The following is a 22,684-nucleotide window of genomic DNA, read 5'->3' on the forward strand; positions in this document are numbered from 1 at the left end:
TTAATTTATCTGTATTTACCTCAATCTGCCTTATTTATTTAAATGAATTTTATTTCTGAATTTTCTATCACTTTAAACATCATCTTTTCATTGGGTTATGGATTCCCGACACTTGCTAGCAGACAAAGGTTAAAATTTTATAGAAGAAATTTTATAGAAGAAAAACTAACAACTGAACAAATAACCTTATTTTTTCTTTACATTGGGAGAAGACTAAGACTGATTCTGAGAGGACCCAGCAATCAGTGTTCAAGAACAACTCTTTTAAAATGTAAATTTGAGGGGCGCCTGGGTGGCTCAGTCAGTTAAGCATCTGGCTTCAGCTCAGGTCATGATCTCATCGTTAGTGGGTTAGAGCCCCTCTGTGCTGACAGCTCAGAGCCTGGAGCCTGCTTCTGATTCTGTGTCTCCCTCTCTCTCTGACCCTCCCCTGCTTGCACTGTCTCTCTCTGTCTCTCAAAAATAAATAAAACACATTTAAAAAAATTTTTTTAATGTGAATTTGATCAGGTTACTCTCAGTTGAAAAGCCTTCAATGGCTCTGTATTACCTAGACCGAGGGTCACTGACTTCGCCCATAACATGCCTTGTGATCTGGACCTTACCTGTCTTTTTAGGTTCTATCATGCTTCTCAGCCAGATGCCCTGACCCCAGATAGCCCAGACCCCAGCCACCCTCCCAATCCCAAATACCCTGGACCCTAACCACATCAGACCACACACAGTTCTCTGACGAAGAGGCCACCTCACTCCTTGGACCCTTGTGCCTACTGCTCCCTAAGTTTGGAACCCCCTTCATCTTCAAAGCCAGATAACAAGACAAATAAATAGAACACTAATGGAGAGATGAGATGGGGCAGAGAGCAGGATTCCTGACCCAGCCCTGTCTGGGGCATTACCTGCTTCGGGGAATAGCTGAGCGCTGAGGTCTCCGGCTGTCGGCGCTGCTTCTGGCCCCAGCCTGTCTCTGCTGCTGCTGCCCTGGCCACTGCCTCCAAATGTTCTCTTCCCCACCAGTCACAACAAACTCCCTTGGTTTCCAGTTATGCACTAGGGGAGGTGTGGAGAGAGAAGCAGGAGAGAAACAGAGAGGGAGACAGAGAGAGGGAAGGAATGCAGGAAAGACCAAGGTGATAGAAAGAGAAAGCTTTATGCAGGAGAGAAAAGAGATATAGCATGAGAGACTATGCATGAGAGAGAAAGACTGTGTTGAGAGTGAATGAAAGATACTGTGTGTGTGTGTGTGTGTGTGTGTGAGAGAGAGAGAGAGAGAGAGAGAGAGAGAGAGAGAGAGACAGAATGTGAGAGCAGTGTGGGGGGGGGGCAGGGGTCCTCAAGTGCCCTGGGGAGAGAAGGGCTCAGCGAGCGCAGAGGCTGGGGCAGCCAGCCAGCCAGCCGGGTCTTCACAGAGGCAGGGGCAGGGCGGTGCAGCTGAGGGTCTTGAGATCACTGGCGGAACTGCCCCTGTCCCCCCTCCGCCATGAGGGCTCCAGAAGAGCCCCAGCACCTCTCCTCAGGCCCCTTTATAAAGGCAGAGGTAGAATTTGCCCTGAGACTCCCCGGGGCCTCCTTAAGAGCCTTGGCTGCAGGTGAGCGGCTGGAGAGTGGCTGCCAAGGCAGAGTTCTCTCAGCCACACAGCCCCTGGGGAGGTGGGATGGTTAGGGAGGGTGGCTCTGGGGTCTCCGGTTTCAAAGCAACCATGTTCCATGCAGCTGGTTTTTCTCTGTCCCCAACTTTTTTTTTTAATTATTTTTTTAAGTTTATTTTTGAGAGAGAGAGAGAGAGCACGCGCCCATGTGAGCAAGAGAGGAAGAGACAAAGAGAGAGAATCCCAAACAGAGCTGTTAGTGCAGAGCCCGATGCGAAGCTTGATCCCAAGAACTGAGATCATGACCTAAACCAAAATCAAGAGTCAGATGCTTAACCAGCTGAGCCACCCAAGCACCCCTCTGTCCCCAACTGTAAACCCAGACTCCTGATCCTCTACCTCTTTATCTACTTCTAGGACAAAGTGCCAAATACCATCACTCGGTGGATGTTTCCTGAGACAGTGGGAACTGGTCACTTGAGGCTGTGTGGTGAACCCCACTAGGGAATTATTTTGCGCTGCTGAGAAACTCCTAATCTCCTGGGTTCAGTTCAACAAGTTCTTACTGAGTCCTTAGAATGTGCCAAGGTTGATTAGAGGTCACTGGGCGGCTACTGCTCCAAGGGGTGCTGAGCCCTGGATTCTCTAAGTCTCAGAGCTAGGAGGGAGCTTAGCTGTGGTCAAATCCAAGCCCTTCACTTCACAGATGAGAAATTTGAGACCCAGTTTACACCACAGAAAGACCCCATCAGGCCCCAAGTTAGGGGACCCTGGAGGAGAACAAAGTCCACTGATATCCTCCACCCCACACTGCCTGCCCAGCCACCCATGGCTGGTCCCACTCACATTTTCATACCTGAGGCTCAAGGCTTGACAGTACCCACTATAAAGCTGAGGAAACAGCAGCAGAAGGTCAGGGGTGTCTGTTTAGGTGCTGGGCTCCAAGCAAACACCACCATCCAGGAGTTTCTGCCATGCTGGGCTTCTCAGCGGGACAGGACAGTGAGTAGATGGGCCCCTCCCCAGGGTCCCAGGCTCTACAGCTCACATGGCACTGTGGCTGAGTTGGCCCATCTCCTCTTGAGCACCACTGGGCAGCTACTCCATGCCACACTGGGTCAGGGGCTGTGGGTGACCCCAAAACACCCAAAGAGAGCTCGCCAAAGATGCCAGAAGATTCTCTTTATCCATGTGATGCTTTAAGAGCCCAGACCTGAGTTTAACATCTGACTCTGCTAATTACTAGCAGTAGGATTTTGGCAAAGCATTTAAGCTCTCCAAGTCTTAGTTTCCCCATCTATAAAGCGGGAATAATCAAACCTACCTCACTAGTTTGTGATAGCCATTTAGGAAGATAACATATGTGATGCTGTTGGTGCAGTCTTGGTATACACCAGTCACCCAATAAATGATATTGCTATTATTGTGGTTGCCATCAGGTCTGACACCTTTCTCCCTTGTTCCCAATCACAGCCTGGCTCTTTTAAACATTCCAAGGGCTTAATCCTTTTCAGCCTCTAAATGTTCATGCTGCCTCCCAACCCTCCACCCTGAGGCCTTTCTACTCTCCCTGCCCCTCCCTCCTGCCCACAGAAGGTTTAGCACACCACACTGGGCTACTGGATCAGGGAGGCTCTAATGCACTGCGGGCCCCATGTGCGTGCAGCACATCAGAAGTTAATCCACATAATGAGAAATGCCACAGGTAATAGCTCCAGTGGTTGATAGCACACAGTGAGAGTCACATAGCGACGGCCCACCCGAAGAATGCCCCCAGCAGTTGCTGGGAGAAACCTAACCCTGCAGGAACAAGCTTCAGGAAGCACACTAAAAGAAGCAAGCAGACTTGTGCTTTTACTGGGTGGGAACCATCCAGTCATTGGATGAGCAAAGCACAAAATGATCTAGTAGACTACAAACAGCCAGTCTTCAACTCCTAATAAAAACCCAGAAGGCAATTAGAGCAGTCAAGAAGTCAGTATGAAGACCTGGTCCTGGAGCCAGTGCCCTGGGTGAGCCCTTTCAGAGCTTCTCCCCCTCTCTCTTGAGCTCCACATGAATCTCCAGATGGCCAATTTTGCAAGGTCGGAGTCCACCTTGCTCGCATCATGCTGCTGGCCCCCAACACAGGGCTCTCACAGTGTGGGCACTCAATAAATATTTGCCGGGTGAATGAATTCACTGATTAACACTCATGAATGTATCAGCTGGGATTAGGCTTGGCAAGAAGGAGCCAAGGATAAGGAAATGCTGTTGGGGGGCGGAGCTCGGTGAGGACTTTGTGTAGCTCAAGGCCACTGAATGTTGGGGAGTGGGAGACTGACCTAGCATTCTAAAGTCATTCTTGTGGGGCACCTGGGTGGCTCAGTCAGTTGGGTGGCCGACTTCAGCTCAGGTCATGATCTAACCGTTTGTGAGTTCAAGCCCTGCTTTGTGCTGACAGCTTAGTGCCTGCTTAAGGTTCTGCGTCTCCCTCTCTCTCTGCCCCTTCACTACTTGTACTCTATCTCCCTCTGTCTCTCAAAAAATAAAATAAAAATAAAATAAAACATTTAAAGTCATCCTTGCAATTGTGTAAGGTGGATCTTGAGAGGTGGTATAAAAGCCCCAAGTTCTAATTTCATAAACAGCAAAATTCTTTTTCTAGGAAGCTGTCCTAAAACTCTAAATGTGCTCTCTGAGAAAAGAAGAGAATCTGCCTTTAGTGTTTAAAGGGATTCCTCTTATCGCGGTAGTGTGAGAGATGTCAGCCCAGCCCATATCCCTCCCCAAAAGGACGATCCTCTGGCAGCTGTGTTAGTAGAATGTATGACCTGTGCCCCTTGGCTATAGTTAATCAGACTACAAACAGTTCATTGGACATCTGAGCCTGGAAATTTTGAACTCGGTCTCTAAGATGGCTGGGGTCTTTCCTGATGGTCTCTGAAAGAGAAAACATATAAACTGGAAGACAAGGGCACAAACAGGAAAAGGCTACAGGGAGAGGGGAATGAATGAGACCCACAGGAGAGGCAGGGACAGGGGCTGTTGGTTCCAGAATGGGGACTGAGAGGTGCTGTGTCTACTCATTGAGTCTGGCTGTTTATTCTGCTTTGGGACCGTGAAAAATGTTGGTCTTGTAATAACACCTGTGTGCGTGCACACACACACATATTCCCTCCTTGCCCAGGCCAGCTCAAGTAGATTTCTGATACTTATGATCAAATTACCTTCTTAACCATGAGTGCCCCTTACAGGAAATTCTACGGTATGGAGATTTTCTTCCTCATACCTTTTTTAAAACTGCAAGTGTAAGAGTTATAAAGAATGTTGCTGGGGCGCCTGGGTGGCTCAGTTGGTTAAGTGTCCAACTTTGGCTCTGGTCATGAACTCATGGATTGTGAGTTCCAGCCTCCCTCCAGGCTCTGTACTGACAGACCAGAGCCTGGAGCCTGCTTTGGATTCTGTGTCTCCCTTGCTCTCTGCCCCTCCCTCACTCACGCTATGTCCCTGTCTCTCTCTCAAAAATAAACATTAAAGAATGTTGAGTCACTGTAGTAAGAATAGTTAGAATAAGAAAGAACAGGAAATCAGTAAAAGAGGGGAGTAAAGCAATGACAGAGCAGGCCAAAAGCACGAAAAGAAGGAAGGCCAAGGAAAAGAAATCTTGGCCTTGGCCTTGGGCCTGGACAAGTGAGGAACTGTGTCAGAGGACTGGCAGACCCTGGCCAGGACACTGCTGGCTCCCCTACCTGCCAGTGGGAGGAACCAAGGATTGGAAGATCTTGGTGTGATGGGCAAGGGGGAGATTCAACCAAATCCAAATAAAAGATCTCTCAGACTTCCCCAGGAAGGGCATCAACCTTAATATGATATCAAAGAGACCCTGAGCATTTGCAGGGGACACTCAGAGAAAAGAAAGCAAGGATACTCATCTCACTGGAGCCTCAGAGGAGGAGATTCTGACATTTAAGTGGAGCCAAAATAGTAAAGGGCAATTGATTGTACCATATCCATGATTTATAATTTAAGGTATATGAAATGTCCCCAGTAGTCTTCAATTAGCATATGGCTTTTGTTGCTTTGTTTTGGTGACTATAAATGCAATAAAGTGAAGAAACTGTTATTTAAAATCAAATTAGACAGTTGCTGCTTCTCTATCTAAGCCAACAGGAGTGTGGGGGTCTGATTCACATACAGAGTCTTGACATGGTCTGCAGAGACCCCCAGGGAAGGATCAGGGGAACAAGGAAATGTCGAGGCCTCTTTCAGGTTTTCAAGGCTCCTCTAGACTTAGAGGAGATGGTCTTTGTGGTTCGTTCAAACCATTATGTGGCCTCAGCTGTGCAAAAATGGGCCCTGACCTAAGGAGGGGCAGGAGAGGACTGAGCGTGTATGTGAGGAGGGGCTCAGCACTGAAAACAAGAACATATGAGGGGATTTAGGAGGGGACAGGGGTAGGCAGGAGTCCCCCCAGTCTTTGTGATAGGAGGCTGGAACTGCACAGAAAAATGTGCAGTGGGAAATTTACAGTAGCCAGAGGAACATGGATATCTAGTATCTCATTTTTAAAAGTATGTATCTCTGCAACCTTAAACTTGGTTCTGAACCTTCAGCAAAGCCTTCTACTCATATACAAACCATACATAACCAATCCGGGGGAAACCAAAGAAGGTCCGAACTCCATGCCTGAGCTGTCCTGGAGGTGAAGGCAGGGAACAGGTATAAGAAGTGAAACAGTGAGATGACAAGCCCACTACGGAGGGACTTGGAGCCAGACAGTGAGACTGACAGTCCCTGAGAAGGCACAAAAATTTGGGCAAAGACATGGACCTTCCCCTGGATGAGGCCAGAGAGGCTAGAGTTCCACTTTAGCTAATTCTCAAGGAATAGGGTAAATCTGGCTAATGTATAGTTTATTAAAACTTTCCATGTATTAAGGCTTTCATTGGTTCACTTGCAAAGTTGGACGCTCAACCCTAATTTCCCCTCGAGGTCTTAGTGCCAATAACTCAAGATTCTCTTCTAATAGGATTTTTGTTTGTTTGTTTTTAGAATAGTTGCCATGGCTGGGGAGGGAATGCTGTATATGTTGATAATTCCAGGAGATCCAGGTTTTAAGGTGTCAAAGGACAAGAAGAGAGAAAATAAAGGCTTCTTTGGGGAGGTTGGTTTTTTTTTTTTTTTTTAAGTAATCTCTATGCTACTCAATATGGGGCTTGAACTCACAACCCCAAGATCAAGAATTCCTCCACTGACTGAGCCAGCCAGGTGTCCCAGACTTCTTTTGGGAAATAGATTTTAGTTTGCTTTCCTACCCGCTCCCCACCCTGAACAAGACATATAAGGTCTAGAATGATCCTCCTTCTTTCTCTTTTTCCTTCTTCCTTTCTCCCACCTCTCTCCAAGATGTATCCTTCCAAGACACAAATTTGTGTCTTAGCAAAGAAGCTACCCATTTTAAAGATTCAAACTCTAAAAGAACCCCAACTGTCATTGCATCTATGTTGGAAATAGCTCTCTCAGGAACTGTTTGTGGAGAAGATGCTTTAGAGACAAATATGTGCTCTCTCCCAACCCTTGCTACTTCCTCATTGGAAATGAGAATGGAAGACCACATGAAATATATCCTTGGTCCTAAGGCTTTGGAACAATATAAGGCTCTGGAAAACAGCCTTTCTCTCCTTTCCTGCTCATCTTGGGGTGGTTTTGATCTTTTAGTGGCCCCAAAGTTACTTAATGTCAGGAAGTAGAAGAACTCAATAACTTTTCACACCCATCCCACCAGAAGGAGCTCAGAAGCCCTTGGTACCAGTGAGGACAGCCAAACCAAACCAATATCTACTTGTAGAGGAAAAAGACTTGGGCTCCTTTCTCTTAAATTGGGTTAATGTGTATTAATTAAACTAATGTATATTAAATGTCTACCATACTTACCGACCTACCACAATAACCTACCATGTTATGTATTTCTTCCATGACTCAGGAGAGACCCAGAAAACTTATTTTCAAAGGGGGACCTCATCCCTATGTGGGGGAGGTGGTAGGGTTACAGGAGACTGCCCCAGAAAGTGAATGTGAGGCATCCAGATCCAACATGGGGAGTGGGAGGTCTTCCCAACAGGCATGCTCTCCTCTGGGTCTCTGACATTCCCACCCCTGAGCAGGTACAGGTGCACGTGCACGTGCATGTGTTTGTGTCTATGTGTGCATATGCATGTTTTAATCAGAGCTCATCTCATGCTTGACAGCTCCAAAGGACATCCATTAACCCAACTCCCACATAGACACATTTAATCCAGAAAAGCTACAGGCCTTAGTAGACTTGGTGCAACGAGAGCAGTGTTCAGGGCAGCTGCAAGTTTGGGGGTGGCTCAGCTGGCCTTTGGGAGCATGAGTGTCAGATGTCAGATCTCTTCCTACAGGGATGCTGAAACACTGTTACTGTCTCTGACATTTCTTTGAAGGTTTAGATGGTAAAATAACTCATTTTACTTCTTGCTCAAGACAATGGAAATATATAATAGAAACCAATGAGATACCATTTGTTGGGCAGATTTAGGATACGGTGGGGTGAAATCATGTCCCTAGAAACAGTAAAGTCTCGAAAGAATAAAATATCACAGCTGTGCTCTAAGGATTCCAGACTTTTCACTCCTCTTAAGATCAATATTTTTCTTTCTACGAGAAGGAACAAAAGACTGATTTTTAATCAGTCCAGAACTGATTTCCACAGCAGCAGAGGAAGGCCTCAGGGGATTTATGGGCCTGAGTGACAGCTTTCCAGGGGTCTGCAAGCTACCATGCAGGTGCCTAGACAATTCTGGGCCATTCCATCAAGTTCAGATGAGGAAAGGGTGGAGGTAATTCAGTTTACTGAGCACAATGGCACATGCCAAACAGTCATGTAGGTAGTTACGTTAGTCATGCCATGGCTGTGTGGCCTCCAGGAATTTGGAAATGAGGAAAATAATTCTGAGAATTAACCCATGAAACCAACTTGGGATGGATCAGAGCAGAAGCCTCAGAGTCACCAGAGAGAGATGGAGCTCAGCCTGACTAAAGGTGTCTCTAAGCAGGGAGGTAGGTCTGCAATGGCAGCAGGGCAGTGGGTGCTGACAGCCCTGACCCCAGTGAGGCACCATTGAGTCTCCAGAGAATCTTCCTGGCCTGCCCGCCTCTGCCACTCATACCGCCACCACCACCACCACCCCACCCCTGGGGCTGGGCTCACCAGCAGATGGCTCCCCCGAACACGCCCCTCTAGAACTCACTGGTCCTCCTGGCATGATCCACATTGCCATCCCGGCTGTTTCCCCTGCTCCCCGTGCCAGTCAGTTCCTGCTGTGGCTTGTCTGGCTGCAGGCCCCAGCAGACCTTTTGCAGGCCTGAAAGACGTCTTTGCTGATCTCTTTTCCTTTGAGGGTAACTGGGGACCGAAAGCCCAATGTGGATGGAACGGCAGTCTGTGGGCACAGCACAAAAGACAGGGGAGGCAAGAGTTACTGAAAATGCGCATTTCCCCTTAACATCCTCCAGTTACAAAGAGCTAGGGCCACCAAAGCAAAATGGAGGACATGGGATTCCTAGACAGGGCCACTGCCCTGAGTCTTGGGTTTGACAGAATTTCATTTCTGAGCAGCTCAGCAGTCACTGGAAACAAGACCCTTGATGCTATAGTTAGAATGACCATTACTCTGCTCTTGCTTGTCCAGAATGGCAGTAACCACATAAAGCTTATGACACATGGCCCAGGAGACAGTCTCCCAGTGAACCACAAATTTAGTCCAAAATGCTGACCCCCTCTTTGGGAAAGCTGTATGTATTTCCACTGAGGGCCGTTTATAACTAATAACCAAAGACTACATAAACTACTTATCAGAAAAGTGAGTTATTAAGGATTTCTCAAAGCTGGTTTTGTATTCTAGAATTTTCAAGAACTAGAATTACCAAAACCTTTAATTTGGAATTCTACTAAGAAGCCTGTTTGCTATGTAAAACCCCCACTAGGTCTGTGCACATAAAAGCAGCTGGAATTCTCTCAGCTCTCAGGATGGATATTCTGCTATCAGTTTTTTATCAATGTTATCTTGAACTGGTCAACAGTTTTAAAAATAATCAATAGATGTAGTTTTATAGTTATAGAATAGTTGAGCAGATAGTACATAGGTACTTAGACTTCCATCCTACCTCCACCCTACCCCCAACTCTACAACAGTTTCCCCTATTATTTTTTAATTGAGGTGTAGTGACATACAACATTGGACTAGTGTAAGGTGTACAACATACTGATTTGATACATGGATATATTGCAAAATGACTACCACAATAGGTCTAGTTAACATCCATCATCTCACACAGTTTCATTCTTTTTCTTATAAGAAATTTTAGAATCTACTCTCTTGGAGACTTTCAAATATACAATATAAATAGTTACCTTGCTGTACATTCCATCTCCAGAACTTTTTTATCCTATAGTCGAAGTTTGTACCTTTGACCACTTTCACCCATTTTGTCTACCCCCAAACTCCTGCCTCTTGCAACCACTAATCCGTTCTCTGTTGCTATGAATTTGGTTCTCACATAGAATGAGATCATATAGTATTTGTCTTTCTCTGTCATTGCCAAGATTGATGCCAAGGAGCTAACCCCCAGTTCTATGGTTTCAGGTCTTACATCAGTTTTTTATCCATTTTGAAGTGTATGTGTGTGTCTCTGTGTGTGTGTGGTGTAAGATAGTGACCAGTTTTATTCTTATGTATGTGGCTGCCCAGTTTTCTCATCGGAAAGACTATCCTTCCCCCATTATATATTCTGGGCTCCTTTGTCATAAATTATATAAACTTATGAGTGTGTGTGTGTATCTGGGTTCTTTATTCTTTTCCATTGATATATGTGTCTGCTTTTATGCCAATACTATACTGTCTTGTTTAGTATCTTTGTAGTATCATTTGAATCAGGAAGCATGATGCCTCCAGCTTTGTTCTTTTGCAAGGTGACTTTGGCTATTCAGGGTCTTTCATGGTTCCATACATATTTTGGAACTATTTATTCTATTTCTGTGTAAAATGCCATTGGAATTTTGATAGGGATTGCATCAAATCTGTAGATTGCTTTGGGTAACACAAACACTTTAACAATGTTAACTTGTACAATCCATGAGCATGGAGTATCTTCCCATTTATTTGTGTCCTCTTCAATTTCTTTGATCAATGTCTTATAGTTTTCAGTGTTCAAGTCTTTTGCCTCCCTTGTTAAGTTTATTTATTCCTATGTATTTTATTCTTTTCGTTGCAAGTGTAAATAGAATTGTTTTCTTAATTTCTCTTTCTGATAGTTCATTATTCATATGTAGAAATATGTATGTGCTTATTTTTGTATATTGGTTTATATCCTGTAACTTTACTGAATTTATTTTTTAGTTCTGACAGTTTTTTGGTGGAGTCTTTTGGATTTTCCATATATAATATCATATCATCTGCAAATAAAGTTAGTTTTACTTCTTCCTTCCTAATTTGAATGCCTTTTATTTCCTTTTCTTAACTAATTGCTCTGGTTAACACTTCCAGTACAATATTGAACAAAAGTGCAAGAGTGGGCATCCTGACCTTGTTCCTGTTCTTAGAGGAAAAGCTTTCAGCCTTTCACTGTTGAGTATGATAGCAGTAGGCTTGCATATACGGACTTTGTTATATTGGGGTATATTCCCTCTATACTCAGTTTGTTGAGATTTTTTATAATGAATGGATGTTGGATTTTGTCAAATATGTTTTCTATATCTACTGAGATAATATTATGATTTTTATCCTTCCTTTTGTTAGTGGGGTATATCACATTGATTGATTTGCAGATGTTGAACCATTCTTGCACTGTTGAAATAAATCCTACTTGGTCATGATATATGGTCCTTTTAAAGTATTGTTGAATTTGGTTTCCCAATGTTTTGTTGAGTATTTTTGCACCTATGTTCATCAGATATTGGCATGTAATTTTCTTTACTTGTAGTGTGTTGATATTAGGGTAATGCTAGCATCATAAAATAAATTTGAAAGTGTTCCCTTCTCAGGGTGGCTCAGCCAGTTAAGCATCCAACTTTGGCTCAGGTGATGATCTTGTGGTTCAAAGGTTCGAGCCCCACATCAGACTCTGTGCTGACAGCTCAGAGCCTGGAGTCTGTTTCAGGTTCTGTGTCTCCCTCTCTCTCTGTCCCTTCCCTGCTCATGCTCTGTCTCTGTCAATCTCTCTCAAAAACAAACATCAAAAAAAAAAAAAAGTGTTCCCCTTTCTTCTATTTTTTGGAAGAGTTTGAGAAGGACTAGTATTTATTCTTATTTAAATGTCTGCCAGAATTCACCAGTGAAGCCATCTGTTTCTGAACTTTTCTTTGTTGGGAGGATTTTGATTACTGATTCAATCTCCTTACTAGTAACTGGTCTATTTAGGTTTTCTGTTTCTTCATTATTCAGTTTTGATAAGTTATATCTTTAGGAATTTATCCATTTCTTCTAAGTTATCCAAATTGTAATTGTTCATCCATGTAATTGTTCATAGTAGTCTCATCTGATTTTTTGTATCTGTGTTTTCAGTAGTAATGTGTTTTCTTTTATTTCTAATTTTATTTGAGTCATCTCTTTCCTCCCAACCCCACCTTGGTAAGTCTAGCTAAAGATTTGCTTATTTTGTTTATCTTTTCAAAAACCAGTTCTTAGTTTCACTGATCTTTTCTATTGTCTTTTTAGTCTCTCTGTTTTACCTTTTTCTGCTCTCATCTTTATTATTTCCTCCCTCTACTAACTTTGGGCTTAGTTTGTTTTTCTTTTTCTAGTTCCTTAGGGTGTAAAGTTCAGTTGTTTACTTGGGCTCCTTTTTCTTAAGGTAGGCATTTATTGCTATGAATAGATTCCCCTAATATGAACAACTTGCATTAGTGTGGTACATTTGTTATAATTAATAAACCAATATTGATATATTATGATTAACTGCAGTTTATAGTTTGCATTAAGGTTCACTCTTAGTGTTATATAGTTTTATGAGTTTTGACAAATGCATAATGATGGGCATCTGCCATTACAGCATCATACAGAATAGTTTCACCATCCTAAAAATTCCCTGCACCTCAACTATTCATCTCTCCCCTCCCTGAATTCCAAAGTTACTTTCCTCTTTTGGGCCTTTACACTTTGTTCTTTCTTTTTTCTACTTTCTGAAGAGAAATGACAATGGGTGGGGTAAATGAGTGGGAATATCTTTTTCTCTGCTTATGTGAACTGCAGCAAAAATGTTCCAGAACCACTGATTTAGGACAAGTTTGAGTGTGGAATTCCCCGGTGACAATTTTCCAAACAGCAGGTTGGTCAAAAAAATATTATTATAATTACAGTGGTTCCCTTTATCCACAGGGGATATGTTCTAAGATCCTCAGTGGATGCCTAAAACTGCAGATAGCACTGAACTCTATACATACACCATGTTTTTCCTACACATACATCCCTGTGATAAAGTTTAATTTATAAATTAGATACAGTAAGAAAAAAATAATTATAAAATAGAATACTCATAACAATATTTTATATAAAGTTATGTGAATATGGTCTCTCTTATTGTACTGTATTCACCTTTCTTCCTTTGATGATGTGAGGTGATAAAATGCCTACACGATGAGATGAAGTAAGATGAATGGCATAGGCATTGTGATGTAGCGTTGGGCTACTATTGACCTTCTGATGATGTGTCAGAAACAGAGTCATTTGCTTCCAGACCATGGTTGACTACTGGTAACTGAAACTGAAGAAAGTGAAATCACAGATAATGGGGACTACTGTATATTTGAGGCCCAAGGATGGCAACTGAGAGTTGAAAGCTACTGCATAATGGGGAATTAGAAATCTGTGTTCTTACATCAAGATTTGTATTAACTTGATTTTATTTTCCTTGGAGTGGAGGCCTGTCTCTTGGCTTAAACTCCTTAAATGATACTAAGGTCTGGGCATTCAGTGGCTGCAGATATCACATAGAAACCCCATCAAGCTTGGAGAAGCCTATCTAAGCCTTTTAGAGATATGTTGAGTGTCTGCTCCCGTCAAAAGACTCTATTAAGTCATTCCTAGGCATGGGAAAATGAGGTTACCTGAATGTCAGTGTCTAAATCTATTTAGAGCCCAACTCCTGCCCCAGCTCGCCTCACTGCTCACTCTTCTGAACCTCCAGTCTTTCTTGGGTGTACCCGGGAATGTGAGGTGGAGATTTTTATGAAGCAAAGCCTTGCTTTCTAGTGGATCAGTATCAGAATGACTGGTGCTCCTCCTTCCTTCTCTCCTCTCCCTCCAATATGGTGTGATTTCTTTTGTTCAATTCTACATTTCTTAAGAAATCTGTAATTTGAGTAAGCCATGGACACCAAAATTTAGAGGTTACTCTAAGGGCTTAGAAGATGAGTTCCTCTTCTCCACCCTTGAGACCAGGAACAGTTGGTTTATCCAAAAGGCTTCTTCCCAAGAGTCAGCCACTTGCTCTATGGCCATAGACACCTGCCTCTCTAGGACTCAGTGTCCTCACCTGTAATTTGGGAATAAAACTCTTCATCTACTGTCTGGGCAAGGTTTTTGAGAAGAAAGAATGGGATGGCATATGGGACCATAATTATGAAAATAGTTGTGGCTATTATATATGAAGAATATGCTAATTAAAGAAATCAGGGGAGATGACTTTCAGGAAAATATTTTACTTTCTGCCCTGGATCTAACTTGTCCCATTTCTTCCTGGCTCTCATCATAATCATCAGAGTGTGATTGTGTAGCTGGTGAAATGTGGAGAATAGTTAGGCCTCCCCCAAACTTCCTCCTTTACAATGGAAGACCTCTCCACTGACTGTGAACACCTTGCAGTTTGGTTCAGGACAATGCCAAGTTCTCCTAGGAACTCTTCAGCTGCATTCTTCTCTATCGACAGCCCCAGAATGGCTCTACACATTCTGCAGTTCAACAAAGCATCCAGGGGGACAGTGAGATTAGTGTTTCCCTTCAAGTGGGGCTGGGGCAGTGGTGGGCAGTAGCCTGTCTGGTTGCCTCTTCATAAGTCTTGGGGTTGCTTTTCTGTAGAGTGTAGGAACTAAGGGTCTTTGAGTCAGTCATTTTGGAACAACAGATATCCCCACTCAACATCCTCTTGCATTGGTTTTAACGAGCTGCCATTGTTAGAATCTAAGAAATACTAGCATCTTGTATGGTCTGTACATCTTGTAAAATTGGGTAAGTTTAATTTTGTGTTGGGGATGCCGTGCCCTAATTTATGGAAACAAAGTACCAGTCTCCAGTCTTCAGTATGACCCAATGGTCCCATTAAGACACTGTGAAAGCTGGTCCCATTAGATCCAGAGAAGACACTGTGGGTGAGTAAGGGAAAGGAACTGATTCTCTAGATTCCCCTGCTGGAGGGATGCTATAAGAATATTAAAGAAATTATCAGACCTCCTAGGATTTGCATCAAGTTCTCAAGGTGACGTTACCTTCCTGATCCTGATGTCTCCTCCTGTAGTTAGCAGGGTCCAGCTTCCCTACCCCAGCCTTCTCTTCTTCCACCTTCATAACTATAAAGTAAAAGATGAGCACAGACTCAAAATGCATACAACACAAAATGGTAGGATTTCAAGGAGAAATGGTCAAATCCATTCATTAACAAATTGAAGAAGCTCAAATATCTATCTCTAACAAAGAGAGAATGTACCTCTTTTTCAAGTACAAATGGAACATTTCAAGAGAGCATATATACTAGGTCACAGGAAAACTTTAGTAAATTTCAAAGAATCTGTATCACTTCTACAGTAAGAATATATATACACACAAATTACATACATCTAAGCTTAGAAACTAAAGGTAATTTACAGTCATGAGATTAATAAAAAACCACAATGGAAATTATTAGATATTTAGAACTCACCATTACAATACTAAATATTGAAACTTATGGGATGCAACATACTTAGAAGAAATAAGGAAGGAAGGAGGAAAAGAGAAAAGAGAGATGGAGGCGGGGGGGGGAAGAAGGAAAATAAAGGTGATAAGCATTCAACTAAAGAACCTAGGGGAATGGGGCGCCTGGGTGGCTCAGTCCGTTGAACAGCTGGCTTCAGCTCAGGTCATGATCTCATGGTTCGTGGGTTCAAGCCCCACGTCAGGCTCTATGCTGACAGCTCAGAGCCTGGAGCCTGCTTCGGATTCTGTGTCTCCTTCTCTTTCTGACCCTTCCCTGCTCACACTGTCTCCCTCTCTCTCAAAAAATAAATAAAACATTAGAAAAGAAATTTAAAAAAAAAAGAACCTAGAGGAAAATAAAGAGAAAACCCAAAGAAAGTAGAAAAATGTAAATATAAAATATAATGTAAATACAAAATATAAAACCAAAAAATAATGAAATAGAAAACAGGAATAGAGATGGTTAATAAATCCAAAGGCAATTATTTGAAAAGACTATTAAAATAGGCAAAATTGCAAAACTAATCAAGAAGACAACATAAGTAAACAACAGTAGGAATTAAAGACAGACATAACTAAAAATATAGTGGAGAATTTAAAAATTAAAAGTGAATCCCATAAAAAATTTTATACCAATACATTTTAACTTTGATAATAATAATAATTAACACTTCAGTGTGACAGGAACTATTTTAAATGCTCTGCATTTATGACTGCATGTATGACTTCATTGAGTCTTCTCAACAACTGTATAAGTAACATTATTTTTTTAATTTTATTTTGAGAGAGAAAGAGAAAGAGAGAATCCCAAGCAGGCTCTGCACTATCAGTGCAGAGAACAACGTGGGGCTAGATCTCAAACCGTGAGATCATGATCTGAGCTGAAATCAAGAGTTGCTTGAAATCAAGATGCTTAAGTGAGCCATCCAGGCACCCCAGAGATAAGGAACATTATTATTCCCGTTTTACAGATGAGAAAACTGAGTCACAGAGAGCTTAACTGACTGCCCAAATGGAGGAACCGATATTCAAACCCAGACAATCGTTGCCTGGAATTAAAGCTCTTAGCCATGGGGTGTCTAGGCGGCTCAGTTGGTTAAGTGACAGACTCTTGATTTTGGTTCAGGTCATGAACTTATGGTTCATGTGTTCGAGTGCCACATGGGGCTCTGTGCTGACAACAAGTAGCCTGTTTGGGATTTTCTCTCCCTCTCTCTTTGCCCCTCCCCTACTCATATATGTGCTCTCTTTCTTTCTCAAAAATAAATAAACTTTTAAAAATAAGCTCTTAGCCACAACGCTGACACATGGATATTTTACAAATGGATATTTTACTAGAAAAATAATAGAATGATAAAAATTGACTTTAAAATAATTTAAAAACCTTAATCAACCAATAACCATTAACTGAAATATTTATGGGAAAAGCATTACAAACATCCTTTCCCATATCCTATGGATAATTAATGAAGCTGGATTATAGGCACAAAAGGATCATCCTTTTTTCCCTATTTTTGTTATATCAGAAATTTTCTCTATAGTGAAAAGAAAAATAGATGGTTTTTAAAAAATGTTTTATCTGAACCTTCAAGGATTAGATAGTCTGTAACGGATACAAAATGGTCCTCAAAAGTAGAAAAAAAGGAAATCAGAGGCAGTATAAACACCTGAATACCAGGATACAAGGTAGGACTTACAGCAGGAGAGTTGGTTGAAAATATTCATAAGGAGTCAATTAAACCCTCAGATCTCTCTCCTAAGAGGCTCCTAGAATGCCTCCCTTTCACCACTCGTTACCCTGTTTCAGAATATGGAGGGGTTAAACCTGAAGGCCTTTGGACAACTAAGGGCACACAGGAGTGAAGGGAGGATTTAAGCAAAGGCAGTTAGCTACTCAGCCCTCTCCTGGTTGACTCCTAGAACCCTAATGAAGCTTACACACTCCAGGTGGGAGACTGGAGGACTTACAGATCCTGACATTTTGACATCATCTAACATGGCGAGGGCTCGCCATCTTGAGTTTATCATTCAATAAGTCCAGCTTGTCAAACAGCTGCTTGGTAGCTCCACTCCAAAATGATGGCTGGCCAAGAATCACCAGAATGACAGAGACCAAAACAAAAAGAAAAAGAAGTCCAAGGAAACAGGAGCAAAACAGGCAGCCAAAGAACCATTTAAAAATCATATAATTCACATCTTCAAGTAGAGTAGAAAAGACATTGTGTCCATGACAAAAAGTAAAGTAGAATGCTATAAACCTGGAACTTTTAAAGAATAAGAAAGAACTCTTCAGAATTAAAGATATGTTAGAAGAAAATTTTCAGTAAAAGAGCTGGAACATAAAGTTGAAAAAAGATATAAGATAATAGAGCACAAATGCAAATAAGTTTTTAAATAATGGGAAAAAGACAAATCAGAGGATCAGTCCAGGGATCTAATGTCAAGTTCTCAAAAGAGAGATCAGAAAAAAATAATAGAGGGTAAATTATCAAGGAAATGACATAAGAACAATTCCCAAAAGTGAAGAATTTGAATTTCCTGGCTGAAAGAACTTGCTGAGAGCCCAGAGAAAGGAATTTAAAACAAAATCCACTCCAAGTCACATCACTGTGAAGTGTCAGGATATTACATATAAAAAGAAGACCTTTAAAAACTTATGGAAGAATAAAAGAAGTCACCTACAAAGAATTAGACATGAGATCTGGCATCAGACACAATGGAAGCTATTAGACAATGGAGTTATGCCTCCAAAAGTGAGAAAAAATTATTTCCAGCCTAAAAGTCCAGTCCTAACTAAAATATCAAATGTGACGGCAGAAAAAGGTATGTTTGGACAAGAAATGTCTTAAAATTTTACCTCTTATGCACTTCTTTTCAGGAAATGATTGAAGGAAGAATTCCAGCAAGATGTAGGAGCACCTAAGAAAGGAGTATAACATCTAGAAAATGGGATCCACCACAAAAGATGGGCACAGGAGACCCTAGAAAGAAGCTGTGTAGCAGTTCAGAGACAAATGGGTTCATCTTAGATCAGGCTTTGCACAGGCTCTCCAAGAAAAACCTGGAACAATCAATTATCTGGGTGTGCTTCACTGTTTTGAGAGGATACCAAGATTCTATCAAGAATAAAGAGCCAAAGGGCAACTGGGTGGTTCAGTGGATTAAGCATTGGACTCTGGATTGTAGCTCAGGTCATGATCTCATGGTTTGTAAGCTTGAGTCTACCTCAGGCTCCACACTGACAGCTCAAATGCTACTTAGGATTCTCTCTCTCCTCTTTCTGCCCCTCCCTCACATACATGTGCACACCTTCTCTATTGCTCTCAAAATAAGCAAATAAACTTAAAAATAAATAAATAAATAAATAAATAAAGAGTCAATGGGGTGCCTGGGTGGCTCATTTACGTAGGTGTCTGACTTGATTTTGGCTCAGGTCATGATCTCAGGAACTGTTCATGAGTTCAAGCCCTGCCTTGGGCTACACATTGATAGTGTGGAGCCTACTTGAGAGTTTCTCTCTCCCTCTCTCACTGCCCCTTCCTCCCTCTTTCTCAGAATAAATAAATAAACATTTTAAAAAAGAATAGAGTGGGGAGCCTGGGTGGCTCAGTCGGTTAAGCCTCCCGCTTCGGCTCAGGTCAGATCTCACGTTCGTGGGTTTGAGCCCCGCGTCAGGCTCTGTGCTGACAGCTAACCCAGAGCCTGGAGCCTGCTTCCGGTTCTGTGTCTCCTCTCTCTACCCCTCCCCCTCTCATGCTCTGTCTCTCTCTGTATCAAAAATAAATAAAACATTTAAAAAAAAGAATAGAGTTATGGAAATGAAAAATGATCACTAAACACTATGTAAGTCAAATGTGAGAATATTTATACAGTCATCATAAATATAAATGAATATTAATTTAACCCAAAACTATGATATAAGCAGGGTAGGTATTCCTGTGCAGTATTATACTGCTTGGTGTTTGTGGCTCTGCTCATTCTTAGTAACCATGTATCCATTCTGACTGGTGAGTGTCAATACCATATGAGTTGCTAAATATTTTGAATACCTACACTGGAAGTAACTATTTGAAGAGATGAGGAGATTTCAGGGGGAAGAGAGGTTGTAAGACACTTACAAAGGACATTGCTAGCCTCCTGCCTGATGTCCACTCCCCTTCCTGCTCTGATTTTATTCAGGGCAGCAGTGCGGCTAACTAAAAATAATCACTTCCCCCAGATGCCCTTCACCAATCTCTATCTAAAGAGATATAGGAGAAAGAACCTAGGGAGATTCCCTTCCTGGATGAAGCCTCTGCAGAAGAAAGCCCCTTCATTTTTCCTTCTTTTTCCTTCCTAGAAAGGGTTGTCAGATTCAGCAAATAAAATTTTCCCAGTTAAATATGAATTGATATACACAATCAATAATTTTTAGTATAAGTATGTCCCATGCAATATTTGGGAAAACTATTTTATCTGGCAAACTATTTCACCTCTACTTCTGGAGCATAGACATGATGCCTGGAAGTGCAGCAGCCATCTTGTCATCATGAGAATGAAGTCCACATGACAATTATGGATACAAGGGGAAGAAGGATCCTGGATCCTTAATGTCTTCACTGAGCCATTCTATATAGCACTGGACAGCCCACACTTGGGCTTCTTAGTATGGAGAACAATTAAACCACTTACTTGTTTAAATACCATAGTTAATTATTCTGTTTCTCTAAACCACACCTGGGTCATAGGACAAAAGACTCTGGGACAGTATTACTGGACATATAAGATTCAGTTCTGTTAATAAGGAAAACAGAGAGAGTGGGCACCAAGTGGTTGTGTAACAGTGTCTGCTACACTTTCCAACATCCATTCCCTCCTTGTCTTGCCTGTTTTGTTCAGGTAGAAACAGAGCCCTTCATTGCTGTAGACACCTTCCCCAACTCCAGGCATGAATTGTGATCTATCTCAATTATTCATAATGATCATAAGGCCTTTGGCCAGTAACTGATCTTACATGTAATCCTATCAAGCCAGTGAGATTTAAATGGAAGTCCACTGGGTAGGGCTTGCAGAAAAGCTTTTATTTTCCTAATAAAAAATGACAAACACCTCTGGAATGCACATTTAGCCAATTACCCTCCCTATTTTCCTGCAGAAATTCAGACATGAGAGTTCTAGGTGAAGCAGCCCTCTTGCACCAATCATGTGATGGGTATGAGAGCAATGGCTCAGGCTGAGGACAAAGCAGAAGGCTAGAGCAAGTCTCGGTTCCTAAGGTTCCTAATAAAGTCACTGAGCTCCAGACTGGTTATCTCTGGGCTTCCTATTAGATGAAAAAAAAACCAAAATCTACTTTGTATATTTCAATTTCTAGCGAAATTTTGTTACTTTTAGCTAAAGACCTTCCTAACTGATACATAATGTAATACTATGGGGAGTTCAAATGAATTAACTAGATCTCTGTGTATTAACATGTATAAATCTCAAAAAACATATGGAATTTTTAAAAAAGCCAGTTGTAAAGAGATATAAACAAAATGACATTATTTATATAAAACTTTAAAACATTGTTTTATATTTTATTGTTGATTGCTAGCTACATTTATAAGTAAAAGCATAAAATTATGCAGAGGAATGAGACACACTAACTTCTGGCTATTTCTGGGGAGAGGTAAGGTTTAATGCTGGTGTTTTAGCTGTATCTTTGATTTTTTGGATAGATATAGATATTGAGCAAATATGATAAAATGTGAACATCTGTAAATTCTAGACAGTGATATATGAATGTCTTACAAATCTGTAATATTTTATTTAAAAATTTTAAAAGAGGGGTGCCTCAGTTGGTTGAGCATCTGGCTTCGGCTCAGGTCATGATCTCACGGTTTGTGGGTTCAAGCCTTGCACCGGGCTCTGTCCTGACAGCTCAGAGCCTGGAGCCTGCTTCAGATTCTGTATCTGACTCTCTCTCTCTCTGGCCCTCCCTGCTCGCGCTATCTCTCTCTGTCTCAAAAATAAATAAAAAACATAAAAATTTTTCTTTTAATTTTAAATGAGTTTTTTTTATAGAAATAAGAGAATTCCCCAACACTATGACATAACAGTCTCAAATAAAATGGGCCAACTGAGAACCTTGCATAAAGAACGACTTGGGGCAGGGGCGCCGGAGGGGGGGGGGGGATCCTCACACTTATTGATATGTTGTTATGAAATTTTAGAACACTAAAAGAATGTGAAGAAAAAAGAAACTCTAAAAACCTCTATAGTGAAATAAACAGAAACAGATCACCTATAAATGAATAAAAATCAGATTATCAGAAGATTTCTTATCAGCAACTTGGATAATAAAGATAATGAAGCAATGAATCCAAAAATTGAGAGAGAATGATTTTCAACCTAATATTCTCTACTAGCCAGTCAAGACAGAGTGTAGAAGACATTTTCAGACATCCAGAAAATCATTTTGCTTCAGTCTCATAACTTCCTAGGAAGTTATTTAAGTATGTTGCCACCAGGAACCAAGAAGGGGAAGACAACAGGGCCAGGAGAGAGGTCCCACCAGAAGAATAATGAAGGGAGGTCCCTAGATGACAGTTGTGCCACAGCCCTAGTCAATCTTCAGAAGAGCTAAAAACAAGGTTTCAGGAGGACCACTCAAGGAAAAGATGAAATGCCAGAGATTTGATACACTCCTTGAGAATTTGGAAAAATTTAAGGCAGTGACAAAGACAGAAAATGCAAAGAAAGGCAATTAGAAACACTAGGAGAAAATTAAAACTGCAAGAAATAAAAGGTGATTCTGGTACACGGTCATAGGAGTATGAACAATGATTTTTGAATTAACTAAAAACAATGATGATATGTACATTGGGAGAAGGAAGACGAGATGGGTGTGGTATAAGATAATTAAACATTCACCTGTGGGAGGCTACTATCCAGCTCTGATAAACTGCAGGGGATACATTTATCAAACCATATGTATATATTATGAGAGGGGTGTTAGCCAACAGAAAGAGGGGTGTTCATCTTTGGGAAGTAGAACAGTGGAGTGTATAGAAAGTTGGGATGGAGTTTTTCTTGATTTTTATTATAATCTCTTACATGTGTTACTTGATTTTTAAAATATGGTTATATACTATTTTTAAATATTTTAAGGCAAATAGTTTAATA

The 22,684-nt window shown here is 41.5% G+C and overlaps 1 protein-coding gene across 4 annotated transcripts in view; it reads right to left on the reverse strand.

Annotated features, from left to right (window-relative positions):
• The window catches only part of SLC4A5 (solute carrier family 4 member 5), a 114,261-nt gene that overhangs the window by 66,556 nt on the left and 25,021 nt on the right, over window positions 1-22,684 (reverse strand). For all 4 annotated transcript variants that reach the window (XR_003907902.1, XM_029937624.1, XM_029937622.1 and 1 more), the window contains exons 4-5: window positions 15,073-15,153; window positions 8,843-9,034 (exon numbers count right to left, since the gene is read on the reverse strand). Coding sequence is in view for 3 of the 4 variants with exons in the window: in XM_029937624.1 (XP_029793484.1) it covers window positions 8,843-9,034; window positions 15,073-15,153 (273 nt within the window). In the remaining variant the exon portion in view is untranslated. The remainder of the gene's footprint in view (window positions 1-8,842; window positions 9,035-15,072; window positions 15,154-22,684) is intronic.

Source organism: Suricata suricatta, chromosome 4 (assembly GCF_006229205.1).
Source record: "Suricata suricatta isolate VVHF042 chromosome 4, meerkat_22Aug2017_6uvM2_HiC, whole genome shotgun sequence".
Lineage (NCBI taxonomy): Eukaryota > Metazoa > Chordata > Mammalia > Carnivora > Herpestidae > Suricata > Suricata suricatta.